Source organism: Vulpes lagopus, chromosome 4 (assembly GCF_018345385.1).
Source record: "Vulpes lagopus strain Blue_001 chromosome 4, ASM1834538v1, whole genome shotgun sequence".
In the NCBI taxonomy this organism is placed as follows: domain Eukaryota; kingdom Metazoa; phylum Chordata; class Mammalia; order Carnivora; family Canidae; genus Vulpes; species Vulpes lagopus.
The window spans coordinates 71,130,652-71,158,584 of NC_054827.1; the positions used below are offsets into that span (position 1 = coordinate 71,130,652).

Below are 27,933 nucleotides of genomic sequence, written 5' to 3' on the forward strand. Positions count from 1 at the left end.
AAAAACTCAATCCAAGTGATACTATAAACATAAAACCAAAGAAATAAAAACCAGTTAAATTGGTTTGCCATTAAATTGGAATTGGTAGTATAAATTCTTAATGCATTGTCTCTCAAAGTATTTATTCTACACCATTCCATTAAAAACAGTGTCCGATCCCATAGTAATCGGCTCACCTAGTACTCAGATTGCAATTTAAGTTCTAATCTAAACAGAAGCAGGGGTTTTTGATGAAATGCCCAAGTTACATACTGAAACAAGAAATATACTGGATGAGCCTGGTTCTTCTGGTCAGACCAGAAAGTGAGGAAGCTGTCAAAGACCAGTTCTTGTCAGAAAGACTCCGGAACTAATAAAGAGTTTCCTTTTGGCTAAAGATGGGACAATTTGAACATCAACAGTGATACAGTGGATTAAAACTCATCAAATAATTCAAATCTATGCATTCGTGAGACATAAAAATTATTGATCAAGTTTGAAAGGATGCCAGCAATTTAACTGACAAAACTGACAAGGAAAAGAAATGGAAATGGCTTTCGTGTATGAACTGTACCTCAAGAATAACAAATATGAGAGAAAGTTTATCATTATAAAAGTATTCCATCTATTAATAATGAAGAAATTATATAATGGGTAAATGAAGAATGATATAATATCACCATTTTACTGTCTCTAAACAATAGGCGATAAAGCCATCATGATCAGTGGCTGTTAAAACTTGAGAGCTTGTAGGGAACTGTGTAGTGAATAGATAAGGCAGAAAATGCCGCAGCTCAACCAGCCTCACTCGGAATGAGACAACCAACTTGAAAGTTTCTTCTGATAGAAGTCCACAACTCAAAAAATATTCTTGCTCAGAAAAGCTGAATTTTACTCTGAGTCTCTTGGTCTAAGAGTTTACCAGAAATACAAGGGCCACAAAAATAATGTTAATACTACAGGGTTGTTAAATCTAAGAAAGCAGGAAAAACTACCACAAAACTTCCACAAAATAAATTGCAAGAGAAAACAGGAAGAGGGAACTGTCAAAATAATGAAGCCAACTTAAAGAGAGAAAAACAAATACCATATGATTTCACTCATATGTGGAATTTAAGAAAACAAGCAAAGGAAAAAAGGCAAACCAAGAAACAGACTTTTAACATCGAGAACAAACTGATGGTTCCCAGAAAGGCTGGGGGGGGGGGGGGGGGGGGGATGGGTAAAACAGGTGATAATGGGGATTAAGGAGGACACTTGTGATGAGCCCTTAGTGATGTTTGGAAGTGTTGAATCATTATAGTATACACCTAAAACTAATACTATATTGTATATTAACTAACTGGAATTTAAATAACTTTAAAAAATGAAAGAGACTTTAAAAAATTAGTTTGAAGTGCAAAATGTGAACCTTATTTGGATTCGTATTCAGTTAGTGGAAGGAATGAAATCATGACTAAACAGATAGACTGAACTAGATATTTAATATTATTTAATTTCATATTAAAATTCATGAGTAGGTGATATTTTAAAGGTATGATACTGATATTGTGGATATTTAAAAATAGTGTTGGTTTCTTTTTATTTGTCCTACGTAAGTATTTATGGGTAAAATTTTAAAATGCCTGAGATTGTGTTTGGGAAGCTAGGTTATTTGAAACAAGACTGGTAAGCGTAAGTGTGAAGCCGGTTTTTAGGTATATGGTAATTCATTATATTGCTCTCTTGTTTATATTTGAAGTTGAATGTAAAAATAAGCCTGAATAGAGACTTTAATTTGAATTACTATTTTATTTTTTAAATGTTGTATTTCTATTTAATTTACCCTCAGAAAACAATTTTATCAAAGTGCCCATAAACTTATGGTGGGTTTTATTTTGTAAATTGAGAAAGGTGAGGAAAAGAATACAGTGTTTCTTTTAATCTAGCACTGTTAATGTGCTAGTGGGATTTAATATAATTAATAAGGGTAATTAACTCTTTAAGTGACTTATTGTATAAAAGTTCGTATGTATTGGTTATTACCTAAATAAGTAAAACATTAGCTGGAGCTCAGCAATATTTCTTGTAGGCAGATTATATTTGTGAATTTTAAATAAGAATTTGAACCCATATCTGTCTTTGACTTTTTTGTTGTTGTATACGTCCATCCACCCATTGAGATACTGAGATCTTTGTTTGGTGTTTGGCATACAAAGGGCAGGCAACAAGTTGATCCCAACACTCTAGAAACATAGAGTAAAATTTGAAAATTAGGATACCAAAAACACTATCACAGTGATGCTTACATAGTGTACTCATAGCCAAGATAGTGAGTGGTATGTACGTAATGTTTTGGAAGTCTTGAGGAAGGATACTTCCAATTGAAAGTTGGAATAAGAATAATGGAGTCAGAAGAGATTTGTCAGAGAAACATCTCTGAGGGGCACCTGGGTGGCTCAGTCAGTTAAGCATCTGCCTTTGGGTCAGGTCATGATCTCAGGGTCCTGGGATAGTCCTGCCTCGGGCTCCCTACTCAGTGGGGAGTCTGCTTCTCTCTCTCTCCCTCGGTGCCTCCCCACTGCTTGTGCTCTTTCTTTCAAATAAAATAAAATGACTCTGAGATGAGACTCAAGTAGGAATTCTAAAGTGGGGAAAAATAAGAGAAGTACTTGAGCAAAAGCAGGAAGTGGAAAGAGAAACTGGTTCTCAGAATTCCTAGTAGTTTGCCATTGCTAGAACTAAAAGGTTTAAGTGGGAAACTGGCTGGCAATAGGTTGGCAAAGACAAATTCCTGAAAAACCTCATAAGTGTTTGCACTTTGTTATAGAAACACTGATGATTTATAAAAGAAAGCTAGGCTTTGCCCATATTTTTTATGCTGGAAAGAGCATTTACAGAAGTAGGCTGAAACAATTACTTTAATAAGGAGAGGTTTTTCACCAATTTTAACTCAAAATTTTGTCTGAAAATTTTGTCTGCCCCCTTCCCCCGTGAACCTGTGTGTTTTCCTTAAAATTTTTAGGATTTTTAAAAATAATTATATAAAACATTTACATGTTTTGAATCTGAGGACTCATTTCAAACCTTATTCCCTCGACTCTCTTCCCGCTGTCCCTCCCTCCATAGATACCATTTTTAACTTAATTGTTGGTTTATGCTGGCATTATTGCTTTTGTAAAAGTATAGGCAAGTATGTATATTGTTTTTCCCCTTCTACAAAGGAAGCATACTATAAACATTGTTTTGTATCTTGTTTTTTGTTTTTGTTTTTTACTTAACTGTATCCTGGAGATTGTGGCAATGCCTAAGGTATTTCTTACTTAATCTTTGTATATTCTTAATCTTACTAAGAACAACTAAATACTTTATGCTTCAAATACATAAGCTGAAGACATTCTGGAATAGGTCTATGCCATTAGAGTAACCTAGGTTCAGGCCGTTTGCCAGAACTACTACGACCTGAAGAAGGTACAGGGAAAGATTCCTCCTTTCACCTAGAATTTTAATTTATTAACAAAGAATTTTGACTAGCCATTTATCTGGAATGACTAATCAAGACATAATCAAGAATATAGGCCCATGATAGCCCACAAATTCAGTAGTTCTCATCGGTCTACTTTTCGAATATCTGTTGAGCACCCTCACCTGTGTAAAGATTTTTGGTGTAGGTACTTTGGAAAAAATAAATGGTATCCTCGAGAAGCTTACAAGCATTAAAGTGATACTTCTCTGCTTAATTATCCTTTTCTTTTTCTTTTTTTTTTTTTTTTGAGATTTTATTTATTTGTTCATGAGAGACATAGAGAAGCAGAGACATAGGTAGAGGGAGAAGCAGGCTCCCCGTGGGGAGCCTGATGTTGGACTCGATCCCAGGACCCTGGGATCATGTCCTGCCACCACCCAGTTGTCCCATTCTCCTTTTCTGTCAATCATACTTTTTTCTTAGTGTTCCTTAATTACTCTGTTAGACTTGTTTGTATTTGCAGTGCTCCCCATACACCTAGATCTTAAAAATAGTATAGAACAACATTTATTGGTTGATATGACTGTCTCTCCATACCAGGTTAGAGGGTTTTTAATGGTAAGGATTCTTTCTGCTTTCTGTCTTGCCTAGTACCTAATACATGATACCTCTCAGTAAAGTTGATTGAGTAAATGGAAGACCTAGTGGGTTAAAGGAGAAATAAAATTGTTGTCAGGAAAAATATCTTTTCAGTATTCTTGCCAAAATTTCTCTGAAGGGACCCAAGTAAAAGATGTAAGTGGGGTTTGTTATTTATTTATTACAAGACACTGTGCTCTTTTTGGACCTCTGAACCATGTGACCGATTTTTAGAAATTGTGACAAAGCTGATATTGGGCGCCTAGGTGGCTCAGTTGGTTAAGCGTCTGACTCTTGATTTTGGCTCAGGTCATGATCTCAATCAGGGTCCTGGGATTGAGTCCTTCTTTATTTTTTTATTTTTATTTATTTATTTATTTATTTTTGAGTCCTTCTTTAGATTCGACACTCAGCTCTCAGTGGGGATTTTGCTTAAAGATTATTTCTTCTTCCTCTGCCCCTCCTCCTGCTCACATACATGTGTTCTTTCTCTCTTTCTCTCTCTAAAATAAATGAATAAGTCTTTTAAGAAAAATGCTCTCGATATCATAGACTTTAAAAGGCAGATTTTTGCTGTCTGTGGAAAAAAAAATGATTCTGCTAGGTTCCCACGTTTTAAAAAGATAAAGCATTTTAAGCATTTTAATTTATATCTAACTTTTGGAATCAAAAGTCTTTCAAACTTTTCTGTCTGTGTTTCCATGTGCATACTAAACTTGTTCTAGAAAAGGAGAAATCTTATAAATGAATTACTTTTAATACTGCAGTCTATTTCCTTAGAGTAATACCTCCATCTGGTGGTATTTCGGAAAATTACAGCAGAGGACATGAAGCTCGAGTTTAGCTGTGTTTTTTTTTTTTTTTTTAGCTGTGTTTACATAAACTGCATTACCTGTTGTTTGTCATAAAGCTAGATGAAATTACATCAAAAGTTGAGTCTGTTGTGTGTATAAAGAATTGAATGCCCTAGTTTTCAACATTTCAGATGTAAACACCATGTGAACAAATGGTCTTGGGAGTAATAGTAATTTACAAAATCACCTGTTAAGGCCAGACCATTTCTAGGTTACTTTGGGCTGAAAAGTAGTAATGGGAAAAAAGGTCGTTTCTCAGTGAACTGTTAATTGCTTTCACATGTGATATACAGAGGTTAGGAAAGAGTGTGAGAACTTAGTATTACTTCAGATTTTATCACTGTGGTACCATGATGGATGCAGTGATATTGTCAGAGAAGCAATTTACCGATTTTCTTTTAGTAAATTACATCTTATCATAGTTTAATTTTAACAAATTACTTTCCCCCAGAATGAGAGAACACAGATATAAACTTAAAAACAGGTAAAAACTACATTTTTTTTTTTCTACCTGTGACTGTGAGGATTTTCAGCACATTTATCCTTTTCTTCACATAATTTCTACATTGGATTTCCTATAGTTAATGGCTTTTTAAGGATGAGGGACTGTGGCTTCCCAGGTTTCAAGCCCAGGATTTTGTGTTTGATAGATTTTGCTCATTATCTTAGAGGAAGATTGTAACCTGGTTGTTTATGTTTTTGCCAAAACTGTACCAAATCTAACAAGTATGTCAGTTACTACAGATTAACATTAATTCTTTTTTCTGTTTGTTTGGCTATTGAATGTGGAAATATGACATAAATAAGGTTTAATGATTTGGGGCTTTCTGCTGACTTTTAAAAGGAAAATTAAGTTCCTAATAAATTTTGTTTGAAATCTCTTTATTTTCAAATTGTAGCCAGTCGGATGATGATTCTGGGTCAGCTTCAGGCTCGGGATCTGGTTCAAGTTCTGGAAGCAGTAGTGATGGAAGCAGTAGCCAGTCAGGTAGCAGTGACTCTGACTCTGGATCTGAATCCGGCAGTCAGTCAGAGTCTGAGTCAGACACTTCCCGAGAAAACAAAGTCCAAGCAAAACCACCGAAAGTTGATGGAGCTGAGGTAATAAATAAAGTATCCTGAAAGATAGATTTCTTGTACTACTTTGGAAAAATTTACAACACTGGTTTTATAGCATTCTTAATCTAGCTTTTAGAAAACATTAATTTTAAACATTAGAATTTGCTTTCTCAAACTTGTAGTTAAATATCTGTGGACTTAATTGACTTGGAAGAGAAGCAGTCAAGCAAGTACAAAATAAACAAATAAAACTTTCTAAGGCAGAAACTGAGTTTCATAAATATTCATTGTCTCATGGATAAAAATTAAAGGCTTTGTGACTTCTTTCTGTTAATCTTCCAGTGTCTGATCTCTACTTTCAAGATCTTCAAAGGAGATACTTTATTGTTAATAGCAGGAGAATCTAACAGAACTTGCTTCCTTGAAGATACTTGGTAGAGTAGGCTAAGGGTCATTCTGTTTGAAAAAAAAGCTACTGCAAGATTTACTAAACCTATGTGTGTACCTCATAATAGAATACAGTAGTGTTTCTTAGAGTCCCAGTCCATGGTAAGATCCTTGGGTCAGAATATACATCAACACAAGCTTCTTTCAATAAGAGAAAAATCTCGCTTTTAATAAATAAATACAAATATAAGTAATATAAGTCAGTTGAACTGAAACCGTATTTAGTTGATATAGTTGATTTGCATTCTGACTCAAGCTCTTCATCTTTACCTCACCTCAATTAAACTAGGCAGCCACTTCTTGAGTAGCGCTGGTGTCCTGTAATGACACTTTATTTTTTGAAAATAATATTCAGTGTCAAAGAATATATTGATTAATATTGTTATCAGTGCACTATAACTGTTGTATATGCAACTAAAGCTCAGAATTTTAATTGCCATAATATTGTATTACTCCTACTGGGAGTATAGACAAGAGTCTTCTTACTCGAGGCAGTGATAATGTTGGTACTGCTGTTCAGTAAATTAACCTTTTTTTCAGTTTTTTCAAAAGTTCATCCTTCTGTGATTTGTATTTCTCTGATAGTTTTGGAAATCTAGCCCCAGTATTCTGGCTGTTCAGAGGTCAGCAATGCTCAAGAAGCAGCAGCAGCAGCATCCAGCTTCATCCAATAGTGGATCAGAGGAGGTGAGTTTTCATTATGAAAAAGCTATTACTTTTAGGGCAGCCCGGGTGGTTCAGCGGTTTAGCGCCACCTGCAGCCCGGGCTGTGATCCTGGAGACCGGGGATCGAGTCCCACGTTGGGCTCCTTGCGTGGAGCCTGCTTCTCCCTCTGCCTGGATCTCTGCCCCTCTCTCTCTCTCTCTCTCTCTCTCTCTCTGTCTTTCATAAATAAATAAATAAGTAAAATCTTAAAAAAAAAAAAAAGTAGACACGATGCTGAATCATTTAACTGGGTGGGGTTATTTATGAAATTATTACACAGTAAATGTTGTGAAAGGATGAGGAAATAACTGTTTAAGTATGTGTATCAGGAGCCTTGAAATATCCATATTCAGTTATCCAGTAATTATACTTTTAGGGATTAATCCAAAATGAGCAGTGGACAGGTGTGTACATTTGCTCATCACAGCAAAACTAGAAATAAGCTAAATATGAATACTATGAAAAAAGACAAATGTGCCTATTAAACCATACTTGTAGAGAATATGAATAACAGAATTTACAACATCTTTTTAAAAGAGTAGGCTTTAAAACATATAGTTCCTGTGCACACATAAGTACACCAGCATGTATATTTGTACAGAAATAGTCAAGAACTGTGTAAAAAAAACTGTCTAATGGGGCAGAAAAATACTAAGTCAAAATTTGACATACCAACAATTACAATTCTTTTTTGAGACCATCTTAGGCAACAGTAATAGTTTTCAGAGATGGTAGATTTTAAGGCATTGTACAAAATGCTGACATTGTGATATTTACTTAATTTCAATGGCTATGTTATAAATTCATAATAAAGATGTTATTACTTTGTGTGCTAATGGTACAAATGTAACAACATCAGAATAAAGCTTTAACAGTGTTATTAGCAAAGTGGATATTAAATAGTATGACAAGCAAAAATTTGACATCAATGGTCAGATTCTCATCATTAATAACATTAGTTTTTTTCTTCTCCTATAGGATTCCTCCAGCAGTGAAGATTCTGATGACTCATCGAATGAGGTCAAAAGGAAAAAGCATAAAGAGTATGTCATTTTGTTTAACCAATCATTTTCATATCAGGAAGACTTTACTGATTTTGTTTCTTCTTTGATGAAAAATTATTGTCAAAAGTAGACTTTTGTAAATTCTTGGTTTATGGCATCTTATTAGGTTAATTTAAACCAGTATTCTTTAACATTTGTCTTTCCATGAGGACTTGAGGTTCTTGTGGCACTTATTTATATCCTCTCTTAATGCATATCTCCTATGTATTTTTAAACTCCAGAGATCTACTTGGTCATATCAGAAAATCTTAGTAACTTGGGGAACTTAACGTAGAAGTGTAGGGACTAGTGGATGATGGATTTTGAGTATTTTTTAGTTTATGTTAATGGCTATCTTATTCATCTGTACTTGAAATTTACTTTCTCTGTAGAACTCATTTAGAAACTGACTATAATTTCCTAAAGATCTTGACACAGAAAGTGTTTAAGAGTACTTCAGATTCTCGGTTCAGTTATTTAGATGGTCTAAGTTCTTTTTTCATTTTGTCAAAAATAATATTCCATTGTCTTCGGTCTTACTTTTCTACTTGTATATTCTGCAGTTTTGCTTTGGTGTGTATAGCTTTGGATTTTTTTTTTTTTTTATTCCACTGTATTCACTCATTTTATATGTGAAGATTTTAGTTTCTGAAAATTCAAGTCATTGTATTTCTGTACTCTTGTATCTCTCTTACCCTGTAAATATCTCTGGTACTACTATTAACATATATTAGTCATGTTGGATTCTATCTGTTATAAATTTCTACTGGATCATCCATCATCATCTTCAAAGATCTTACTGTATCATGTTTTTTTATCCCTTTATTGTTATGCTACATTCTGGCTGATTTCCTCAGATCTGTCTTCTAGTTTACCAAGTACATTTTCAACTACTGTGTCTCATCAGCTCTCCAAACTCTTCCACTCAGTAATTTCTAAACTTAGCATAGGTAGAGCCAAATAATATTTTTAAAAACCGGTGATTTAAGATGATGGGTAGTCTTGGTTAGATATTACAATCATTATAATTTGTATTATAAGAAATAAGTGGAGATACTTTCATATATTCTACCTGTTGCTACTTCTAACATGCAAACTCTAGAAAGATCTCAAAAAAATTGCTTCTCATTTTTTTTTTCATAAACAAGATTTTAGCATATGTGCTGCTTATGTAACTCTTAACGTAGTCATAATTGATGCAAGAGATACAGAGGAATGGAGTAGAAGCAGTAGCTGTGAGACAGGATATGGCATATATATAAGAATTAATGTGTATCTTCCATTTGAAGTTTATGTTATAGCAGAATGTTAGCATGTGCTTCCAGTAATTTTTCTCTACATGTTTATTGGAATTAAATAGACTGAATAGACTAAAAATAACAAGTAATCATTGACTCTTGGTTAAAATGAACTGATTTTTTAAAATTCATTTTTCTCTGCTGTATTTTAGGCTTCTTAATATTATATACTACTTTAAAAATCAGTGCCAGAGTGTGTATTTTTAAAAATCACAGTCTCTTAAGAAGTAAAATGAAAGGGATTAATATCTTTTTTTTTTTTTTTTGAGAGGGCCAGTATAATTATACAAGATTTTCAAAATTAAACCCTATGATTCTTTAAATAGCATACTATGTTTTCATCCACAGTGATAATCAGAATAACATTTCCTTATTTGCCGTTCATTGAAGTATATAACTAAATGATTAACCAAATGCTGGAGTTCTAGGAGAAATCTGTGAAGAATATTTTCAAGCATTTCTTTTATTCTAGACACATTTTAATATGTTGGTATGGGTAAAAGTTACATTTTTTTTATAGTAACTGAAATATAGTTCATTTTGATTTTTTTTTGTATTTTTATTAGAGATAAAATTTACTATACAGCATAAGGGTAAATAAACATACTTTATATATTCTATATGCAGTGAAGATTGGCAAATGTCTGGGTCAGGATCTCCATCTCAGTCTGGTTCAGATTCAGAATCTGAAGAAGAAGAAAGAGATAAAAGCAGTTGTGATGAAACAGAATCTGATTATGAGCCAAAAAACAAAGTTAAAAGCAGAAAACCTCAAAATAGGTAAGTTCTAGTATGTTCTTTATTTGATGCTGAAAATTGTTGGTTACAGAAGGTATTCTTTTTGTGTATAGCGTCTCGCATCTTGTTTTATGCTAGTGCTTTTGTAAAACACCTCTATCCTCTGGTCTTCCCTCCCTAGATCTAAGGCAAAAAATGGGAAGAAAATTCTTGGACAAAAAAAGAGACAGATTGATTCATCTGAGGAGGAAGATGATGAAGATTATGATAATGATAAAAGAAGTTCTCGTCGCCAAGCAACTGTCAATGTTAGCTATAAAGAAGATGAAGAAATGAAAACAGATTCTGATGATCTGTTGGAAGTCTGTGGAGAGGATGTTCCTCAACCTGAGGAAGAGGAATTTGAAACAATAGAACGTTTTATGGATTGTCGGATTGGGAGAAAAGGAGGTATTTTCTTAAAAAAACATATTTATTGTTTGGTTGTTTCATATTTAGTAATTTCTTGAAGTTATTTCAGTTTTGAAAGTTAAGAGGGTGGCTTATCATCTATTTTGTTTATTTGTTACATGCTTTCCCTAGCCAGTGTATTTTCTTCTCGCAGAATAATTCACTTAACCTCATTTCATTTATTTTGCAGATAATTAGAAAAATTTTTAACCTATGTATTTGAGCTTTTCTGTTGTCATGCCTGAATAATGGTTATTATTTAGGTACTTTAAATTTCACAAATAGTTTGCTTTTTAAATTTTTTTTCTTTCATCTCAAATATGTAGGTCATTTTTAGTTATCGTGACATGTACTTTTTTCCGTTTTTGTCAAGATATGACATACAGTGTTGTATAAAATTTAAGATAGATAGCATAATGATTTACATATATTGCAAAAATGATTACCACAACAAGTTTAATTTATATTTATTCCATCATCTTTTATAGATTGAATAAAAAGAAAAAAAAATTTTTCCTTGTAATAACTTTTAGAACCTACTCTCTGAGTAGCTTTCAAATGTACTGTACAGCAGTGTTAACTATGGTCATTATGCTGTACATTACATCCCTAATACTTTATTTGACAACTGAAAGTTTGTATACATCCGCATTATTATCTCCCCCCCACCTCCCCACGCACACATACCCGCTTAGCTGTCTGTGGTAGCTACATATCTATCTCTTTTTCTATAAGGTTTTTGTTTGTTTGTTTTAGATTCCATATGTAAGTGAGATCATATGGTATTTGCCTTTCTTTGTCTCACTTATTTCATTTCTAATGCCGTCAGTATTCATCCATGTTGTTGCAAATGGCAGGATTTCCTTCTTTTTGTGGCCAAATAGTATTCCATTCTATGTGTGTTACTACATTTTCTTTATCTGTTGATGGATAACTTAGGTTGTTTCCATGTCTTAGCTGTAATAAATAATGCTGCATTGAACACAGGGGTACATATACCTCCTACATAATGGTTTTGGACATGCAGCTTTTAAAGGCAGCCAGTCATCAGTTACTATAAAGTGCTGTGTGATCTAAGGTGTGCCACTCTGTCTTTTGACCATGTTTTCTTTTTTTTTTTTTTTAATTCTAAAACTGAGGGATTAAATTGGATAATCTATCCATTCTAAAATTCGGAGTTTGTTTTATGTAATGGGTAGTACCAAATTAAATTAAATTCTTGTACCCTGATACTTATTTAAAAGTGCGTACATTTTTCTATTCATATTCTTGAATTTTTGAGTTGAAGGAAACAATCTTATAACAGAATTACAATATTGTGTTTTCTTTTTCAGCTACTGGTGCTACTACAACCATCTATGCAGTTGAAGCAGATGGTGACCCAAATGCAGGATTTGAGAAAAACAAGGAACCAGGAGAGATCCAGTATTTAATTAAATGGAAAGGATGGTCCCATATCCACAATACTTGGGAAACAGAAGAAACCCTTAAGCAGCAGAATGTTAGAGGAATGAAAAAATTGGATAATTATAAGAAAAAAGATCAGGAAACAAAAAGATGGTAAATACGTTTTAGATTTAATTTTTTAACAGTTCAGAGATCATTATTAAGCTTTTTTTGTTAATAAGGAATACATAGTCAAGAATCCAGTAATCACTTAATTATTTATAGACTTAATTGTATTTGAAAGTAAAACTTTTTGAAAATAGCCATATCTAAACTTCTTAATAAGTCATGTTGAATGTATCCCATATATTATAAGTTATACATATATAAAATTAAAAATTAATGATTCTTCACTTTATTTCTATTTCAGTTTCTTCATTATTCAGCTGACTCACATGATAAGTGGCAAATGGGAGATTTTATGCTATAGATAGTATTTGGGGGAAATGGTTATTTAGGGGAGATTTTGAAGTCTATTTCTGGATTAATAATCTTTCAGGTTGAAAAATGCTTCTCCAGAAGATGTGGAATATTACAATTGCCAGCAAGAACTTACAGATGATCTACATAAACAGTATCAAATAGTGGAACGAATAATTGGTTAGTAATAAGTGATTTTAACTAAACTTGTATCTTTCCATGCTTGACCTGAAAAAAAATGCAAATTTACTGCTTACACATCAAATATGGTAGTAGTCTTACTGTAATAGGGTATTGTAAACCAGTTGACTAATTCTTGCTTGTGTAGTTTTTTTTTTTTTTTTTTTTTTTTTTTTTTTTTTTTACCAAAAATTAGTCCTCAGATAAGATTCAGTGTGAAAACAAATAAGTAAATACCTGATTTATCTCACAGCTCATTCCAATCAGAAGTCAGCAGCTGGTTATCCTGATTATTATTGCAAATGGCAGGGCCTTCCATACTCAGAATGCAGCTGGGAGGATGGAGCTCTAATTTCCAAAAAGTTTCAAGCCTGCATAGATGAGTATTTTAGCAGGAATCAATCAAAAACCACTCCTTTTAAAGATTGCAAAGTGAGTATTGTTTGAAATTTTTAAATAATTGAAAATAGTATTTATGCATCGTAAATACTACAAGCCCAAATAGAGAGTTGGATCCTGATTTCAGATAGGCTAAGAGAGAACTACTTGGTTGATAGGTCTTAGAGGAAATGGTGTTCCTGTAATTGCTGTGTGGTCTTAGATGTGGTGCTGTCTTTTAGCCTTGGTGAGTGAAACTGTCAAGAACATGATTAATTGGTGGTAGTAGTTGTGAGGGGAGACAAAATAGGGTAAATTCCTTGGAAAATATATGCTTGCTTTAAAAGGTAGTGAATATTTTCTTTTAAGGTAGGAAAGAAAAAGGGATATATCCGTAAGAAAAGAGGTAGTACTCAGGACTACTTTGCCTAATATAAGATCTTTATATTTACAGAAATTATTAGCTATAGTTTTGAGGATCAGTATACTACTAGAATTTGTTTTCTTATTACAAGATTGAGTTAAACTGGTAATGGTAATTTAGAAATCAGAAAGTTAAGCCGGTTGAGTGGCTTATTTCTTAGATCAGGGCTGCACAAGCTTACTGAAAGACTTTAACAAAGCTCTTGCTTGTGAACTGTGTAAGACTCAAGTATTTCAGCAGGAACTTACTTATTTCTATCATTTTCTGCCCAAAAAAAGAAGACAAAATATTTATCACTGTATATGGCTGTTACAGTAAGGCATAACAGTCTTCTTTGAATGAATCCTGAGATATATTTTGACCCATGGAATGTCTGAGCTTGATAATTGGAGATAACAATTTCAAATTTTACAGTAAAAGCTGAGATTTTGATCTTCTAAAATTCTCACATTTAATAGTTCTTATTAACATTTATTTCTACTAAAGGTATTAAAACAGAGGCCAAGATTTGTAGCCCTAAAGAAGCAGCCGTCCTATATTGGAGGACATGAAAGTTTAGAATTAAGAGATTATCAACTGAATGGTTTAAATTGGCTTGCTCACTCTTGGTGCAAGTAAGTATATTTTGAATTGTCTGTTTAATTTGAGGGCATATGAATTTCACAAATCCAGGATTTGGAAAAGATTTCCATCAATATCAGGGATAAAGATTTTGGCGTTTATATGCAGGTTTTTAAATTTCCTTAGTATGTAAGTAATACTACATATTAAGAAGAAAATCCAGTGGGGTTTGAGTTTAACCTATTTAATTGCCACACTAGTTCCTATTACTTTTAATCTTTAAGCTTCCTTTGGACTAAAATGGTAAACTTTGTCCACTTAAACTATTACAGAGGCCTTTCCTAAAATTTCTTACTTATAGCTAATAAAAGTGGTCTTTTGTTTTTATGTCCGATTAATTTTAACTATTTAAATTTGTGTATATGGGTTATGTAAAAAGATGTCTTTGTAAAATTCTGAACCTAATTGCATACATAATTTTTGCTTTTAATTTTGTAGAGGAAATAGTTGTATACTTGCTGATGAAATGGGCCTTGGAAAAACAATACAGACGATCTCATTTCTGAACTATTTGTTTCACGAACATCAATTATATGGACCTTTTCTGTTAGTAGTACCACTCTCCACCCTTACTTCCTGGCAAAGAGAAATTCAGACATGGGCTTCTCAAATGAATGCTGTGGTTTATTTAGGTGACATTAACAGCAGAAATATGGTAAGTTGTTTCTCCACAAATTTAAAAATATAGACATACTTGTCTTTGAGAACAGGTATTTTGTCTTTATAGTCTTAATTTCTAGTGTAAAACCTGCCACAAAGTAAGTGTTCAATACATGCTTAATTGGCTGTAATAAAAGACTATTTTCAGTTGAGTATTACTTTATATGATAAATGTTTTTAAACTTCTTATGGAGAGTTTCAAATATACAGGATAGCAGACAGAAGAATATAATAAACCTCTGTGTGCCCATCTCCATCTTCAGAGTTTCAGTGCATTGCCAGTTTTGTTTCATCTGTACCTCTACAGAGTACTTTCCTCCCAAATATTGTGAAGCAGACTCAGATATCCTATTTCATCCATAAATGCTGTGTTATTAAAAGAATTAATCTCTTGTGTTTTGTTAAATGAGAACTTCCATCAGTGGAAAGTGTGTATTAAAAACGCGTCCGCTTTATTTTTTACAGGTTTTGATGTACTGTGGTATTTATATTTCATTTATAAGTAAGATGACTAGCTTGTTGAACTGTTTTAAGAATTAAAATGATTTTCTTACATAAACATATACATAGTTTTTTTATGTACTTTGAAGGTTTTTTTTTTTAGATACTCAAATAAAAGTATACTTAACGTTTTCTTTAAAACTATCTTTAAAATTTCTTGATAGATACGAACTCATGAATGGATGCATCCCCAGACCAAACGGTTAAAATTTAATATACTTTTAACAACTTATGAAATTTTACTGAAGGATAAGGTATGTATTACCTATGCTTTTCTGTTTGGTGTATATCCCTTTTTCCTTTATGTATTGTGGATAGGATGAGAAGATAAATCATGGGTCAGGAAACTACATCCTGTGGGTCACATTTGGCTTGCTTTTTATGACCTTTGAACTAAGAATGGTTTTTACATATTTGACGGTATAAAAACAACCAAAGAGTTATGTGACAGAGACTACTACACATTGTCTGCAAAAAGCTAAAATATTTACCATCTGAGTCTTCATAGGAGAAGTTTGCCAACTGTTGACTTACGTAAAGCTAATTCGGCATAATATGTTGATTTGTAAGGTCTCTAAAGAGGAGGAAAATTGGTAAAAGAATTAATTACTGCTGGGTGAAGCACTATGCTGAATGCTTTATAGATGTTAATTCTTTGTAGTTCATATCTCAAGTAATTCCCATCTATTTTATAAGATACTGCTATTTCTACTTTTTTGGAAAGAAAAATCCAGTCTCACAAGAGGTTAATAAGCTTGTCTCCCAGAACACAGAACAGGCTGTTTCTGTTTTAAGTCAGAGACTTACCATTTATATATTAGAGATCCACAGTTCATAAAAATTGTACAATGAATTATTTCTACACTTGGCGTAAGACACCTCCAAACTTATATCATGTTTTCTCTAAATTAGTAGAGGCTTCTGCTGGCCTTCGGCTAAAACCCTTTTGTAAAAATTTTTAAATGATAGTATTTTAATGATACTGTTTTTTTGTTTTTTTTTAATGAATGTGTAAGCTAGTAAAACCTTTCGTTTGCTATTCTGTTTTCCAGTGGGTGAATTAGTCATGGAAGGAACTTTGTTTTGCATGTTGAGTTACTTGATTTGAGGATTTCAGTAAATCTTGAAATAATATAATTTTTATTTGAAAAAAGACAGAAGTTTGCTCTTAATTTTAATATACCTCAGTTTAGTAATTTGAATTTAAATTTTCTCTTAAGGATTTAACTTTGTTCTTCTGTTCATTTTAAGGCATTCCTTGGAGGTCTAAACTGGGCGTTTATAGGTGTAGATGAAGCACATCGATTGAAGAATGATGACTCCCTTCTGTATAAAACTTTAATAGACTTTAAGTCCAATCACCGTCTCCTTATTACTGGAACTCCTCTACAAAACTCCCTCAAAGAGCTCTGGTCTTTGCTACATTTCATTATGCCAGAAAAGTAAGATAAATTGGGATATACGGTTTTAATATTAGTTCTGTATCTTTAGTTTAGCTAGAAAATTATTAGTGTTGGTAATAAGGTCCACAAGAAGTTTTATTGCCCTAGAACAATTAGACCACAGATTTCTAAGAAGGAAAATAAAGGACATGGATGCAGCATTTCATATTTCTAATAATATTTTAAGTTTTCAGTTTTGTAAATAAGTTTGAGTCATGTATAATAAATTATGACAGTTAATTTTGCCCATGTTCAAAATAAAATTCGCTTGAAAAACAAATAGTGTCCTTCCTGGTATTTAACAGTAGCAGTAACAATAACAAGGTACTGGTAATGCCCTTTTCTATATGAGGGAAAGTAGATTAAATAAGGGCTAAATAACTTGCTTAAGATCACATTCTTTTTCAATAGATTCAGAACTTTAAAATTGCATTCTTTGAGAAATATTTTAGTGACAATTCTGTATTTGAAAATATTTAATTTTATTTAACATCTTTTACTCAAGGAGAATCATAATTATATAAAACAATTCATGTTTTACCTTTATATAGATACATGGTGGATTTCTTGGGAAGGATAATTCTTAGAAGTGGCTAATATTAGCAAATCTTTTTTCCTGAAAATCTGTATTTTGCTTATATATGACTACTCTCAAAAATCTCATATGCAGGGGCGCCCAGGTGGCTGCCCTCCACTCAGGTCAAGGTCCCAGAGCCCTGGGATGGAGCCCTGCATCGGGTTCCCTCCTTAGTGGGGAGTCTGCTCTGCCTTTGCCCCTCTTCTCTGCTGGTGCTGTCTCTTTGGCGTTGAGCGCTCACTCTTATCTTTAAAATGAATAAATCTTAAAAAAAAAAAAAAAACCTCAATGTTATATGACTTTTTTCAATGATTCTTCCATTTTCTTAAATTTTTAAGGTTTTCTTCCTGGGAAGATTTTGAAGAAGAACATGGGAAAGGCAGAGAATATGGTTATGCAAGCCTCCACAAGGAGCTTGAGCCGTTTCTGTTACGCAGAGTTAAAAAAGATGTGGAAAAATCTCTTCCTGCCAAAGTTGAGCAGATTTTAAGAATGGAAATGAGTGCTTTACAGAAACAGTATTACAAGTAAGCAGTAAACAGAGCACATGTTGTAGACATTTAATTCTAAATAATCTCCTGTAACCTTGTCTCATCAAGGTGTCCCACAGCACAGTAGGTCTGTAGAACCATAACAGTTCTTGAATTTTAGAATAGATTTACTCTCTGGGCCATTGAACAAAGAGAGCTTGAATGGCATGTTCAAGTTCTTGGCTAACCTAAGATTAATTCGTAATTAATTTGAGTTTGTTTTATGCTTTGTTACCATATAGAAGGTTCTGTTCAGTGTAAATACTAAAGTATTAGTAATACTAAGGCATTATTTTGTAATTATGATAATTACTTAATTGACAGAGGCCAGAAAAAGAAACAAAAATTTTGACTTCCCCATTGAATATTAATCATACTTTAGATAATTTATATATGTAAAATCTGTGCAGTAGTACTTCAAAGAATTAAAAGGGAGTATTTGTCCTAATGTCTTTTTAAACATTTAGTTGCATAAAAAACACTGCTACATGCACTTAGATTCTCAGAAATTTATTTCATGGTAAAGTCTATAGGTGCCATACATTGAAAGAAATATATTTATTGCATAAATTTTAGGTTTGTATTGTGGAAAATTTCAAACATATACAAAAAAGAGGGTCATATAATAAAGTCCCAACACTCAGCATTGTTTTCAACTCATAGCCAGTCTTATTTTATCTCTAACCGTTCCCATTTCCCCCACCTCCTATCATTTTGAGGCAAATTAGAGGTGAAATTGTTTCAAATCCCTCGAAGACTTCCTCATAAAAAAGAAGAAAATTAAAGGTGGTAGAAGACAAAGTACATTATGATGAGGGGAAATGTTACATAGTTATTAAGTATTTTAGAGTAATAAAATAACCACTCAAAATTTTCTACAAGTTGAATATGTATCGTGTTATTGTAATTTAGAGAAGGCATTGTGAGTAAACCAGGTATGTTTATGAGATTTCTTGTAGGTCTTTAAGAAATTGGGTTTTGGTTTCCTAATCTAATAAAATTTGTAGGAAGGTTAATATAGATAACAGTTGGTAATTTTTGAAGTAACTTTGGCGGGTGCGGGGAAGGATTAATACATGGTATTCACTGTGTTACATTAAGCCTTTTTATTGTGTATTGCACAGATAATAGGTTATTTGTTGTGTTCTCATTAATGTTATGAAAGAACTTCATCAATCTTATGAATAAGGTTTGGTCCACTGTATATCCAGTTGTGAACATCATAATAGTGCAGTTTTGCTTTGGTGCTTAATTGTTTTTTTATGGTTTTAGAATTTATTCTGATAAATACTCTGCTAAGCCTCATTTTTGTGTTTTTTTTTTTTTCTTTTTCTTTAAACAGATGGATATTAACTAGGAATTATAAAGCCCTCAGCAAAGGTTCCAAGGGCAGTACCTCAGGCTTTTTGAACATTATGATGGAGCTAAAGAAATGTTGTAACCATTGCTACCTCATTAAACCACCAGATAATAATGAATTCTATAATAAACAGGAGGCCTTACAAGTAAGGATTTTAAAATATTGTTACCTTATGGTAAAATGAAATTCTAGAAATGCTTATTTCAGTTATAACTGAAAATGGCACATGGCTTTAATATACTGGTTAGGAATTCTCTTTGGTTATGGTATAATTAGCGGTGTTGGTTTTTTTTTTTTTTTTTTTAAGTCTTTATAAGAAAGCCTTCAAAATTATAATTTTATCCAATTAATTATTTTAATAATTTTTCTAAAAATGGATTTGAAGGGACTACTAAGATATTTATCCAGCAGAAATCCCTTTGTATATTCTTAATTGACAAGAATTCATGTCAGTGAATATGCTGAATTTGTGATATGGCAAATGGTAATCTTGAGAAAAATATCTTGACCTCAGATTTTACCCTTTTTATCACTTCTGGAAGACAAATGAGAAGTGTGAAGAAGGCACAGCTGCCATCCAGCCACAGTACTGCTTTATAGTTGTAGGTTCAGTGACTGATAGGTATAAATTAAAACATTTTCTTAACTGTTTTAAAACCTTTAGTTGCTTAGTTGCTGCTGCTTTTAGTGTATTGTTTTTCAGCTAAGATTTTTGGAGAAGTAGTGTAATAACTAGCAAATAAAGTAAAACTGACCCCGTTGCCCCCTAAACGTGACGAGAGCCTAGGTGCTAAATGCAATGGAAATTTTAGCTTGTCGTAGATCAAAATGATCCTGGAAGGGTCCTAGGAAACTTTCACAACTGAAATAAACTATTTTCCAATATTATAAAAATATAGTATTTCAGTTTTAAATAATTAAAGGTGAACTGTTAAGTGGAGCATTTGTTTCATTTGATTGATTCTTTTTACATGCTGTAACAGTTGTAATTTATTGTTTCCTAGCACTTAATCCGTAGTAGCGGAAAATTGATTCTTCTTGACAAACTGTTAATTCGCCTAAGAGAACGAGGCAATAGAGTTCTTATTTTTTCCCAAATGGTGCGGATGTTAGATATACTTGCAGAATATTTGAAATACCGTCAATTCCCCTTTCAAGTAAGCATTTCGTTTTTTGTTTTTGACTTAAATTTCATTTGATTCTTGAAGGTGTTCTATAAAATTAACTGTGTATAGATTTCTATATAAACTTATTCTTAAGATAATATATTTGTTTTAAAAATTTCTATTTGTGGGGGCTCCTGAGGGCTCAGTTGGTTAAGCGTCTAGCTCTTGATTTTGGCTTAGGTCATGATCTCAGGGTCTGAGTGGGGAGTCTCCTTGAGATTTTTCTCTCCCTCTGCCCTCCCCCCCACCGTGTTCTCTCTCGGTCTCCCTCTCTCAAATAAATCTTTTAAAAAATTATTCGTGGGGTGCCTATTAGTTCAGTCAGTTTAGCGCCTGACTCTTGATTTTGGCTGAGGTCATCTTGTGGTTGTGAGATTGGCTCTGCATCAGGCTCTGCACTGGGTGTGGAGCCTGCTGAAGATTGTCTTTCTTCCTCTCCTCCTCCCCATCTTCCTCTCTAAAAAATTAAAAATTCTGTTTGGCATTATTTGTTTCTTCTTGACCTTGCATTTTAGCAGCAAAGCAGTTTTTCCTTTTCTCTGATTTCTGTTTTAATTATATATTCCTCTTCTGTGCTCAAATCTAAATGGGCAGCCTTATGTATTAGGCTTTAGTTTGAGGAAGAGAAAGAGCATTCCTTGTGAATGTTACCAGGACTTACAGATTCTGAAGAATAATATTCTCATAATTATTCTGATACACAGTTTGCTTGAATAAAACTGTAGACTACTCTAACGAAGGTACTAACAACCAAAATGGTATATATTCCATCTATTCAGTATTTATTTTGAAATCCATTCAGTGTAATTAAAGCTAATAGGAATGAGTGATGTTTAGAGTCAGGTGCTAGTCTCAGTACTTTCTAATAATTTATTTAATCCATATTTAATCCTTCCATGAACAGTGCTTAGAACCTAGTAAACACTCCCATAACTAGTAAATGATACATATTTAGTGCAGGCAGTAAAATAGAAGCAGAATTATAATGATGAACCTCAGCAAATATAATCCCTGCTCTGTTGGAGCTTATATCCTAATCTGGAAGATAGACATTAAGCAGATAATTACAAATAAGTAGAACGTTACAGCTGTGGTAATTAATGTTTGCTTTGAAGGACAGGTTTTTGGTGCTATGAACATGATTGAGAAATATATAGTCATTCAAGCTAGGAAAAAGTATCATTGTTTGATTTCCTTAACAACTTTATTGAGATGTAATTTCCATCCTATGCGATTCATCCACTTGAAGTGCACAATTAAGTAATTTTTAATATATTCACAGACTTGGGCTGCCATCAACACAATCAATTTTAGAATGTTTTCATCCCCTCAAAAAGAAACTACCCTTTAGCTATTACCCTGTTTTTCCATTCCACCTCTCTATCCCGCCTCAACCTTATGTTGGTTTGTTTTTAGATAAACTATTACGTGTATGTGGTCAAACAAAACAAATAGTAAACAAGTGCTTGTAATCAGTGGTTCTCTGGCTTTAATCCCTTCTCATTCCCAGATTAATTTCCAGAGAAAATTATTTTTAACATTCTTTTGGTTTAGATCATACCTCAATAAATGATATGCTTAGTTTTTTAAGTTTATACTAATTATGATTTTTAATGAAAAACAAATAGCACAATTTCTTTTTTTTTGGGAGGGTGGATATCAGCTAGTGTTTAGTAAGCACTCAATATATGTCAGACACTGTGCTAAGTGTTTTACTGTGTTAATTCACTGAATCCTCTGAATTTTCTGAAGGAAGTACCACTATCATGTCCATTACCTCAGAAAGGCACGAGGTGAAAAGTCAAGATCTCTTGCCCAGGCACCCATGAATACTGAAGACACTCAAATGCAGGCTGTTTGACTAGAACCTACCATGGTGCCCAAATCCGTGACTTTCAGACTTAATCAGCGGCTTTTGCTGGACCCCTTTCACAGAGTTTCTGAATCAGTAGATCAGGGATGGGGCTCAAAATTTGGCATTTCCAAGTTCTCAGGTGACACTGATAGTTGTTGGTCTGTAACCTGTTAATGGAACTGGGAATCAATGCGTTGTACTAACATTTTCAAAAAATGCAATAGATTTTAATGCATTAGAGTTTATCATGATACATTGTGTCATGTAACTTGCTTTGGGTGCACAGCTGTGTACTCATTCACATCTAAAATGTATTTCTTACAGTGAGACTCAGAATGATTGCCATTGCCATTATTTACTAGGGAAATAGTTTTAGTAATTAAGAGCACAAACTTGAGAGATAGAATGGCTGGGCATGGTCTTCTTGCCTAAGAAGTACCTTCTACTCTTACAGTCTTAGCAAAAGCAATGCTGCCTTTTCTACTAACTTAATTCTATAATTGATTATAATATTTTTAAATATTTGATTCTGTTATATGCAGTATTCTAATGTGTTTTATTCTAGAGATTAGATGGATCAATAAAGGGGGAGCTGAGAAAACAAGCTCTAGATCATTTTAATGCTGAAGGATCAGAGGTATGAGTGCTTTTTAAAATTGCAAATTATTTTAATCATTATTTTAATCATGTGCTTGTTTTTTATTTAAAAAAATCTTGTTAGCCAACTTTGTTTTGTACATGAGATTTAAAAATCAGTATTCTGTGTTAAATCTGAAGAATTTTACCCTTTCCTATCAATACTATTTCAGCATAGGACAGTTAATTTGCTTCAAGATAAATTAGCCCAATTTTATTTAGAATTTTTTAAACTTGGTCTACATCATCCCAATGTATATTTGTATTTTGGAGTCTTGTTGCCTGGTTTTGCCAAAGGTTTTTGTATTTTAGTATTTTTTAAAACTACCTTTTAGTTTTATTGGTAAAATACCTTAAAATTCAAAACAATTGTAAAATTCTCCTATTTATTATTTACAGTCACAATTCAGAAGAACTTAAAATTGAGCCTATTTATGATTCCTTACAGGATTTCTGCTTTTTGCTTTCCACAAGAGCTGGAGGCCTAGGAATTAATTTAGCCTCTGCTGACACTGTTGTTATATTTGATTCTGATTGGAATCCACAAAATGATCTTCAGGCACAGGCTAGAGCTCATCGAATTGGGCAGAAGAAACAGGTATTATTTTTTTCCATTTATTTTACTTTTAAAGTTTCTTTTTTTTTATGATCATCAGTGTTTGGAAGTGATTTTGGTTTATCCTCCTGGTCATATCATCGGAACACAGTCATGTTACTCTTTAACAGGTAAGGTACATAGGAACTCATTTTTCAAAATCACTTGTCAGTCTGGCAGAATTGAAGTAACTATGCCAAAATAGGATTATGCACCCTCTTTAAATCATATTCTGTTTATAGCTGTAGAAAACCAATGTTTTTCATTCAAAACATAAACTTTAAAATGTCTTTATTTACTTTGACTATTAAAAGAGATTTTGCTTAGTATATTGCTACCTTTGTGTTTACCTGTATTTTATCCATTTGCCTATAAGATTTTTTTACACAAAAAAAGCCATTCTCGTTACAGTTTTTGTACAGCTATCTGGCACTGTTGTAATAGGCCTTGAGAAAAAACATCTGTCATCATTCTGATGCCTTGGTCTTTGTATTTTAATTCACTCTACCTAGAATAGTGCTGCTCAAACTTCTCTAGAGTGGAGATATGAACAAGTAGCACAGAAAGACTTACCACATCTTACCACCTTTTTAAAATTTCATATTTTCTACTGAAAAATATGCCCATAATTTTAAACTGAGAAGATATTTTACCCAAATAATTCTCAAAACTGTCATCAGAAATACATTATTATTTCTGTAATTTTTTATACTCTGGAACAATGTTGCATACCCCTAAGTGAAAGCTTGTATTTATAGCAATGGTCCCATTTTACAACAGCTATTTTTAGCACCACCTTTTCCTTGAATTGGATACATGAATTTGAAAATAATTTGAATGTCCTAATATCAATTTAGGTTTAAAAGAGCCTCTTTTTAAAAAATACATATTTTAACCTATAGTACTACACGAGAATATAAAGAATAAATTTAAGAGTTGGGGAAATAAGAGCAAGACTCTTTCTCCATAGAAAGTACAAAGGAAGGAAAGAGCAGGGGTATATTGGTGCATAAGAGAGTAAAAATTAGTATTAAAATTAGATAACAACATTTATTTGCACATTATAAAGAGAGGCAGATCTTGAAGTACGGATAATAACATACCAGGATAAATTGTAGACTGTCAAAGAGTAGATGATCAGGAAATAAGATAATCTCACAAATGAGCTGGGCCTAATCTATATGTGAATAGTCAAAAGAGCCCTGTTTTATGAATGAGATGGGGGATAGTGGTTAATTGCACTAAACAGACACTTCCTATATTGAAATCCTCAACACCTGGCTGGATTCACATTCCATTTATATTACTTAAAGACTACTTAAAGAGCACCACATTTTCTAATAGATGATAGAAAATAGAGGATATATTAGAAGAACCAGTTAGATATCATAGAAAGTTACATGGTAGACCTCTGGGAAGAATATCTGAATAAGCTCACAAAATAATGGTAACATAGATTTCTTATTGTTATGTTACAAAACTTAAAAAAATAAATGTGATATAAATATGAATATACTTTAAAATATAATACATTTATTTAATACATTATCATTTAATTTAAAATATATAAATGTACATATATATATATTTTTATTAATGGTTATTGAGATACATTTTTTATTCTTTCATTATTGATGTACTATAGTAAGAATCCTGTGCTTCATGTACCTGGCTGGTTTTTCTTTGTTTTTTAAGTTTTTATTTAAATTCCAGTTTTCATACAGTACAATACTAGTTTCAGGTGTACAATATAGTGCTTCAGCACTTCCATACAACACCTGGTGCTCATGACAACAAATGCACTCCTTAATCCCCATCACCTATTTAACACCCCCCCTCCTTCCCCCACCTCCTCGTTAACCATCAGTTTGTTCTGTATAGGTAAGAGGCTGTTTCTTGGTTGGCTTCTCTTTTTCTCTTTTTTCCTCTATCATCATTTGTTTAGTTTTTTCAAATTCCACATGAGTGAAATTATGCATGTACCTGCTGTTTTACTAGTATTTGGTTTTAAATCTGACACAAAGGTATTTCATATCTATTTTTAAATATTTACATGCAATGACTACAGAATGAGTGTAGATGAGTAATCCAGATGAGTTTTATTGGTGACACCAATACTAAACACATTTGGAAATGATAGCTTTGACAGAGATTAAATAAAAAGATACTCAGTTATCTGCTTTATGGAATAGTTGCAATGCTGAAAAATTGTATATATTATAACTTCATTAAAACTCTTCTTGTTTACATTAAAATAGAATTCGAAATTTGATTCCAAATAATTTAAAAAGTTTTAAAAAATCATTTGTAAGACTTGGGATAGTTTGTCTTTGTGCCTCAATATCCATTTTAATGCAGAATGTCTAGTGTCCTAGGTCCCTATGCTCTATAAGTGCTCGTAAGCTCACCTAATTAATAATTACAAAAACTAAAATTTTCAAAATATCCCTATATGGTGGTACTGTTTGATATGGAACTGCTGACCTTGAGAAATAGGGCCAAATTTCTACACATCAGTTTTTGTCTATTTTAGAAAGCATTGTTTATGGCAGGGTTTCATCATTACCCTGGGGGGATGGCGAACCATCCCCCCAGGGTAATGATTCTGTGGAGTATGAAACATTAATCAGAATTAAGGGAACCTAGTGTAAATTATCATATATTTTCTACTTTTTCTCCCTTTTTTCTCAGCTAAAAGATAATTTAAAAATTACTATCATTGCTTTTAGAAAATAAAATAAGCCAATAAAATCTCGTAACCAAAATGTAACAAGGACAACCTCAAAATCATCTTCAAATTGAAGAAATTTAGCTTTTATATATATATTGGTATATATTTTTTAATTTTTATTTTGACCTATTAAAATTTCATGTAGCATGAGCTTCCCGCTCTATACAGTATTTGGGTATTTCAGATTAGCAAAACAGAGCCTTCTTACTACATTTTATGTTTTATCATATGTATCTTCACAGGTGAATATTTATCGTCTGGTTACAAAGGGATCAGTTGAAGAGGATATACTTGAAAGGGCCAAAAAGAAGATGGTTTTAGATCATCTTGTGATTCAGAGAATGGACACGACGGGGAAGACAGTACTACATACAGGTTCTGCTCCCTCAAGGTAGTTCATTGTTTTTTAAGATTTTTTTATTTGAGAGAGAGAGAACATGAACCAGGGGCAGTGGGGGAAAAGTAGAGGGAGAGGGCGAAGCAGCCTTCCTGCTGAGCAGAGCCTGACAAGGGCTCTATCCCAGGACCCTCGGATCACGGTCGGAGCCGGAGGCAGATTGCTTACCTGCCTGAGCTACCCAGGTGCCCTGGTAGTTACTTTAATATTTAAAAAAAAATAATTTTAGAATGCTTCTACAATCATTCTCCTGAAGTATTACATACTATAAATAGATCTTTGAAGCACCATATTTAGTATTGTAATTTTTTAAATTTTTTAAAGCACCAGAGTAATTTCTAGTCAGAGGCATACGTTCAGTGCTGAATTCACGACTCAAGTTTTATAAGTTCCTTTATAAGTTGGGAGAAGTTCCTTTAACTTCCAGGTTTCAAGTTCTTTACTTTTAAAATAAGCGAACTAATAATTCACCTGTCTGACTCTGTCATATAACTTAGTTATATAAAGTTGACTGTATCAATAGTGAATAAAACAGCAATGTAAATATTAAATTGTTAACTGTTAGTATTAAGCATTTTTGTTTTTCTTGATTTAGTTCCACTCCTTTCAATAAAGAGGAATTATCAGCCATTTTAAAGTTTGGTGCTGAAGAACTTTTTAAGGAACCTGAAGGAGAAGAACAAGAGCCCCAGGTAAAAAAAAAAAAATTGCCTCAAAATGTGCCATTTCTGTAGACTTTTAAGTATAAGGTATATTTACTTCAAAATATATTAAAGTATACTTAAAGATTTTTTTCTAATTATAGGAAATGGATATAGATGAAATCTTGAAGAGAGCTGAAACTCATGAAAATGAACCAGGCCCTTTAACTGTAGGAGATGAATTGCTTTCCCAGTTCAAGGTAGATTTCCTTTCTTTTTATTTTTTTTTCTTAAAATTATTAAAATTGAAAGGGATTGATTTTTTTTGTCATTTCATGTTTTCCTTTCTTTTTATTTTTTTTTCTTAAAATTATTAAAATTGAAAGGGATTGATTTTTTTTTTGTCATTTCATGTTTTTTGTCATTTCATGTCTTAAGCACAATCCACATAATTTATTAACATTTTTGTCTTAAAATTTGCTATAGTCTATGAAAATTTTTCTCCCTTATTCTGACAAACCAGTAGCAACTTGTTTTGAAAAGGACCAAATCATTTATGAATAGGTACATTTAGTGGAATGAGGACAGCTGTTATTCTGATTAGCATCTAAAAAAGTGCTTGGCAAATAGCACATCCTCAAATATATGGGTAAATTAATGAACATTATCTCTTATGTAGATAGTTATGATGGAAGGCTTTTAATGTTTGTTGGAG

At 32.7% G+C, this 27,933-nt stretch overlaps 1 protein-coding gene across 2 annotated transcripts in view; it reads left to right on the forward strand.

Moving 5' to 3' along the window:
- Positions 1 to 27,933, forward strand: part of CHD1 (chromodomain helicase DNA binding protein 1) — a 73,243-nt gene that overhangs the window by 19,941 nt on the left and 25,369 nt on the right. For both annotated transcript variants that reach the window (XM_041752208.1, XM_041752209.1), the window contains exons 3-22: positions 5,817 to 6,018; positions 7,009 to 7,110; positions 8,108 to 8,172; positions 10,098 to 10,250; positions 10,390 to 10,658; positions 11,993 to 12,218; positions 12,604 to 12,704; positions 12,958 to 13,136; positions 13,993 to 14,120; positions 14,566 to 14,782; positions 15,453 to 15,542; positions 16,540 to 16,730; positions 17,646 to 17,834; positions 19,180 to 19,342; positions 20,202 to 20,354; positions 22,784 to 22,855; positions 23,303 to 23,452; positions 26,423 to 26,571; positions 27,173 to 27,269; positions 27,383 to 27,478. In XM_041752208.1, the coding sequence (XP_041608142.1) occupies positions 5,817 to 6,018; positions 7,009 to 7,110; positions 8,108 to 8,172; positions 10,098 to 10,250; positions 10,390 to 10,658; positions 11,993 to 12,218; positions 12,604 to 12,704; positions 12,958 to 13,136; positions 13,993 to 14,120; positions 14,566 to 14,782; positions 15,453 to 15,542; positions 16,540 to 16,730; positions 17,646 to 17,834; positions 19,180 to 19,342; positions 20,202 to 20,354; positions 22,784 to 22,855; positions 23,303 to 23,452; positions 26,423 to 26,571; positions 27,173 to 27,269; positions 27,383 to 27,478 (2,992 nt within the window). The remainder of the gene's footprint in view (positions 1 to 5,816; positions 6,019 to 7,008; positions 7,111 to 8,107; positions 8,173 to 10,097; positions 10,251 to 10,389; positions 10,659 to 11,992; positions 12,219 to 12,603; positions 12,705 to 12,957; positions 13,137 to 13,992; positions 14,121 to 14,565; positions 14,783 to 15,452; positions 15,543 to 16,539; positions 16,731 to 17,645; positions 17,835 to 19,179; positions 19,343 to 20,201; positions 20,355 to 22,783; positions 22,856 to 23,302; positions 23,453 to 26,422; positions 26,572 to 27,172; positions 27,270 to 27,382; positions 27,479 to 27,933) is intronic.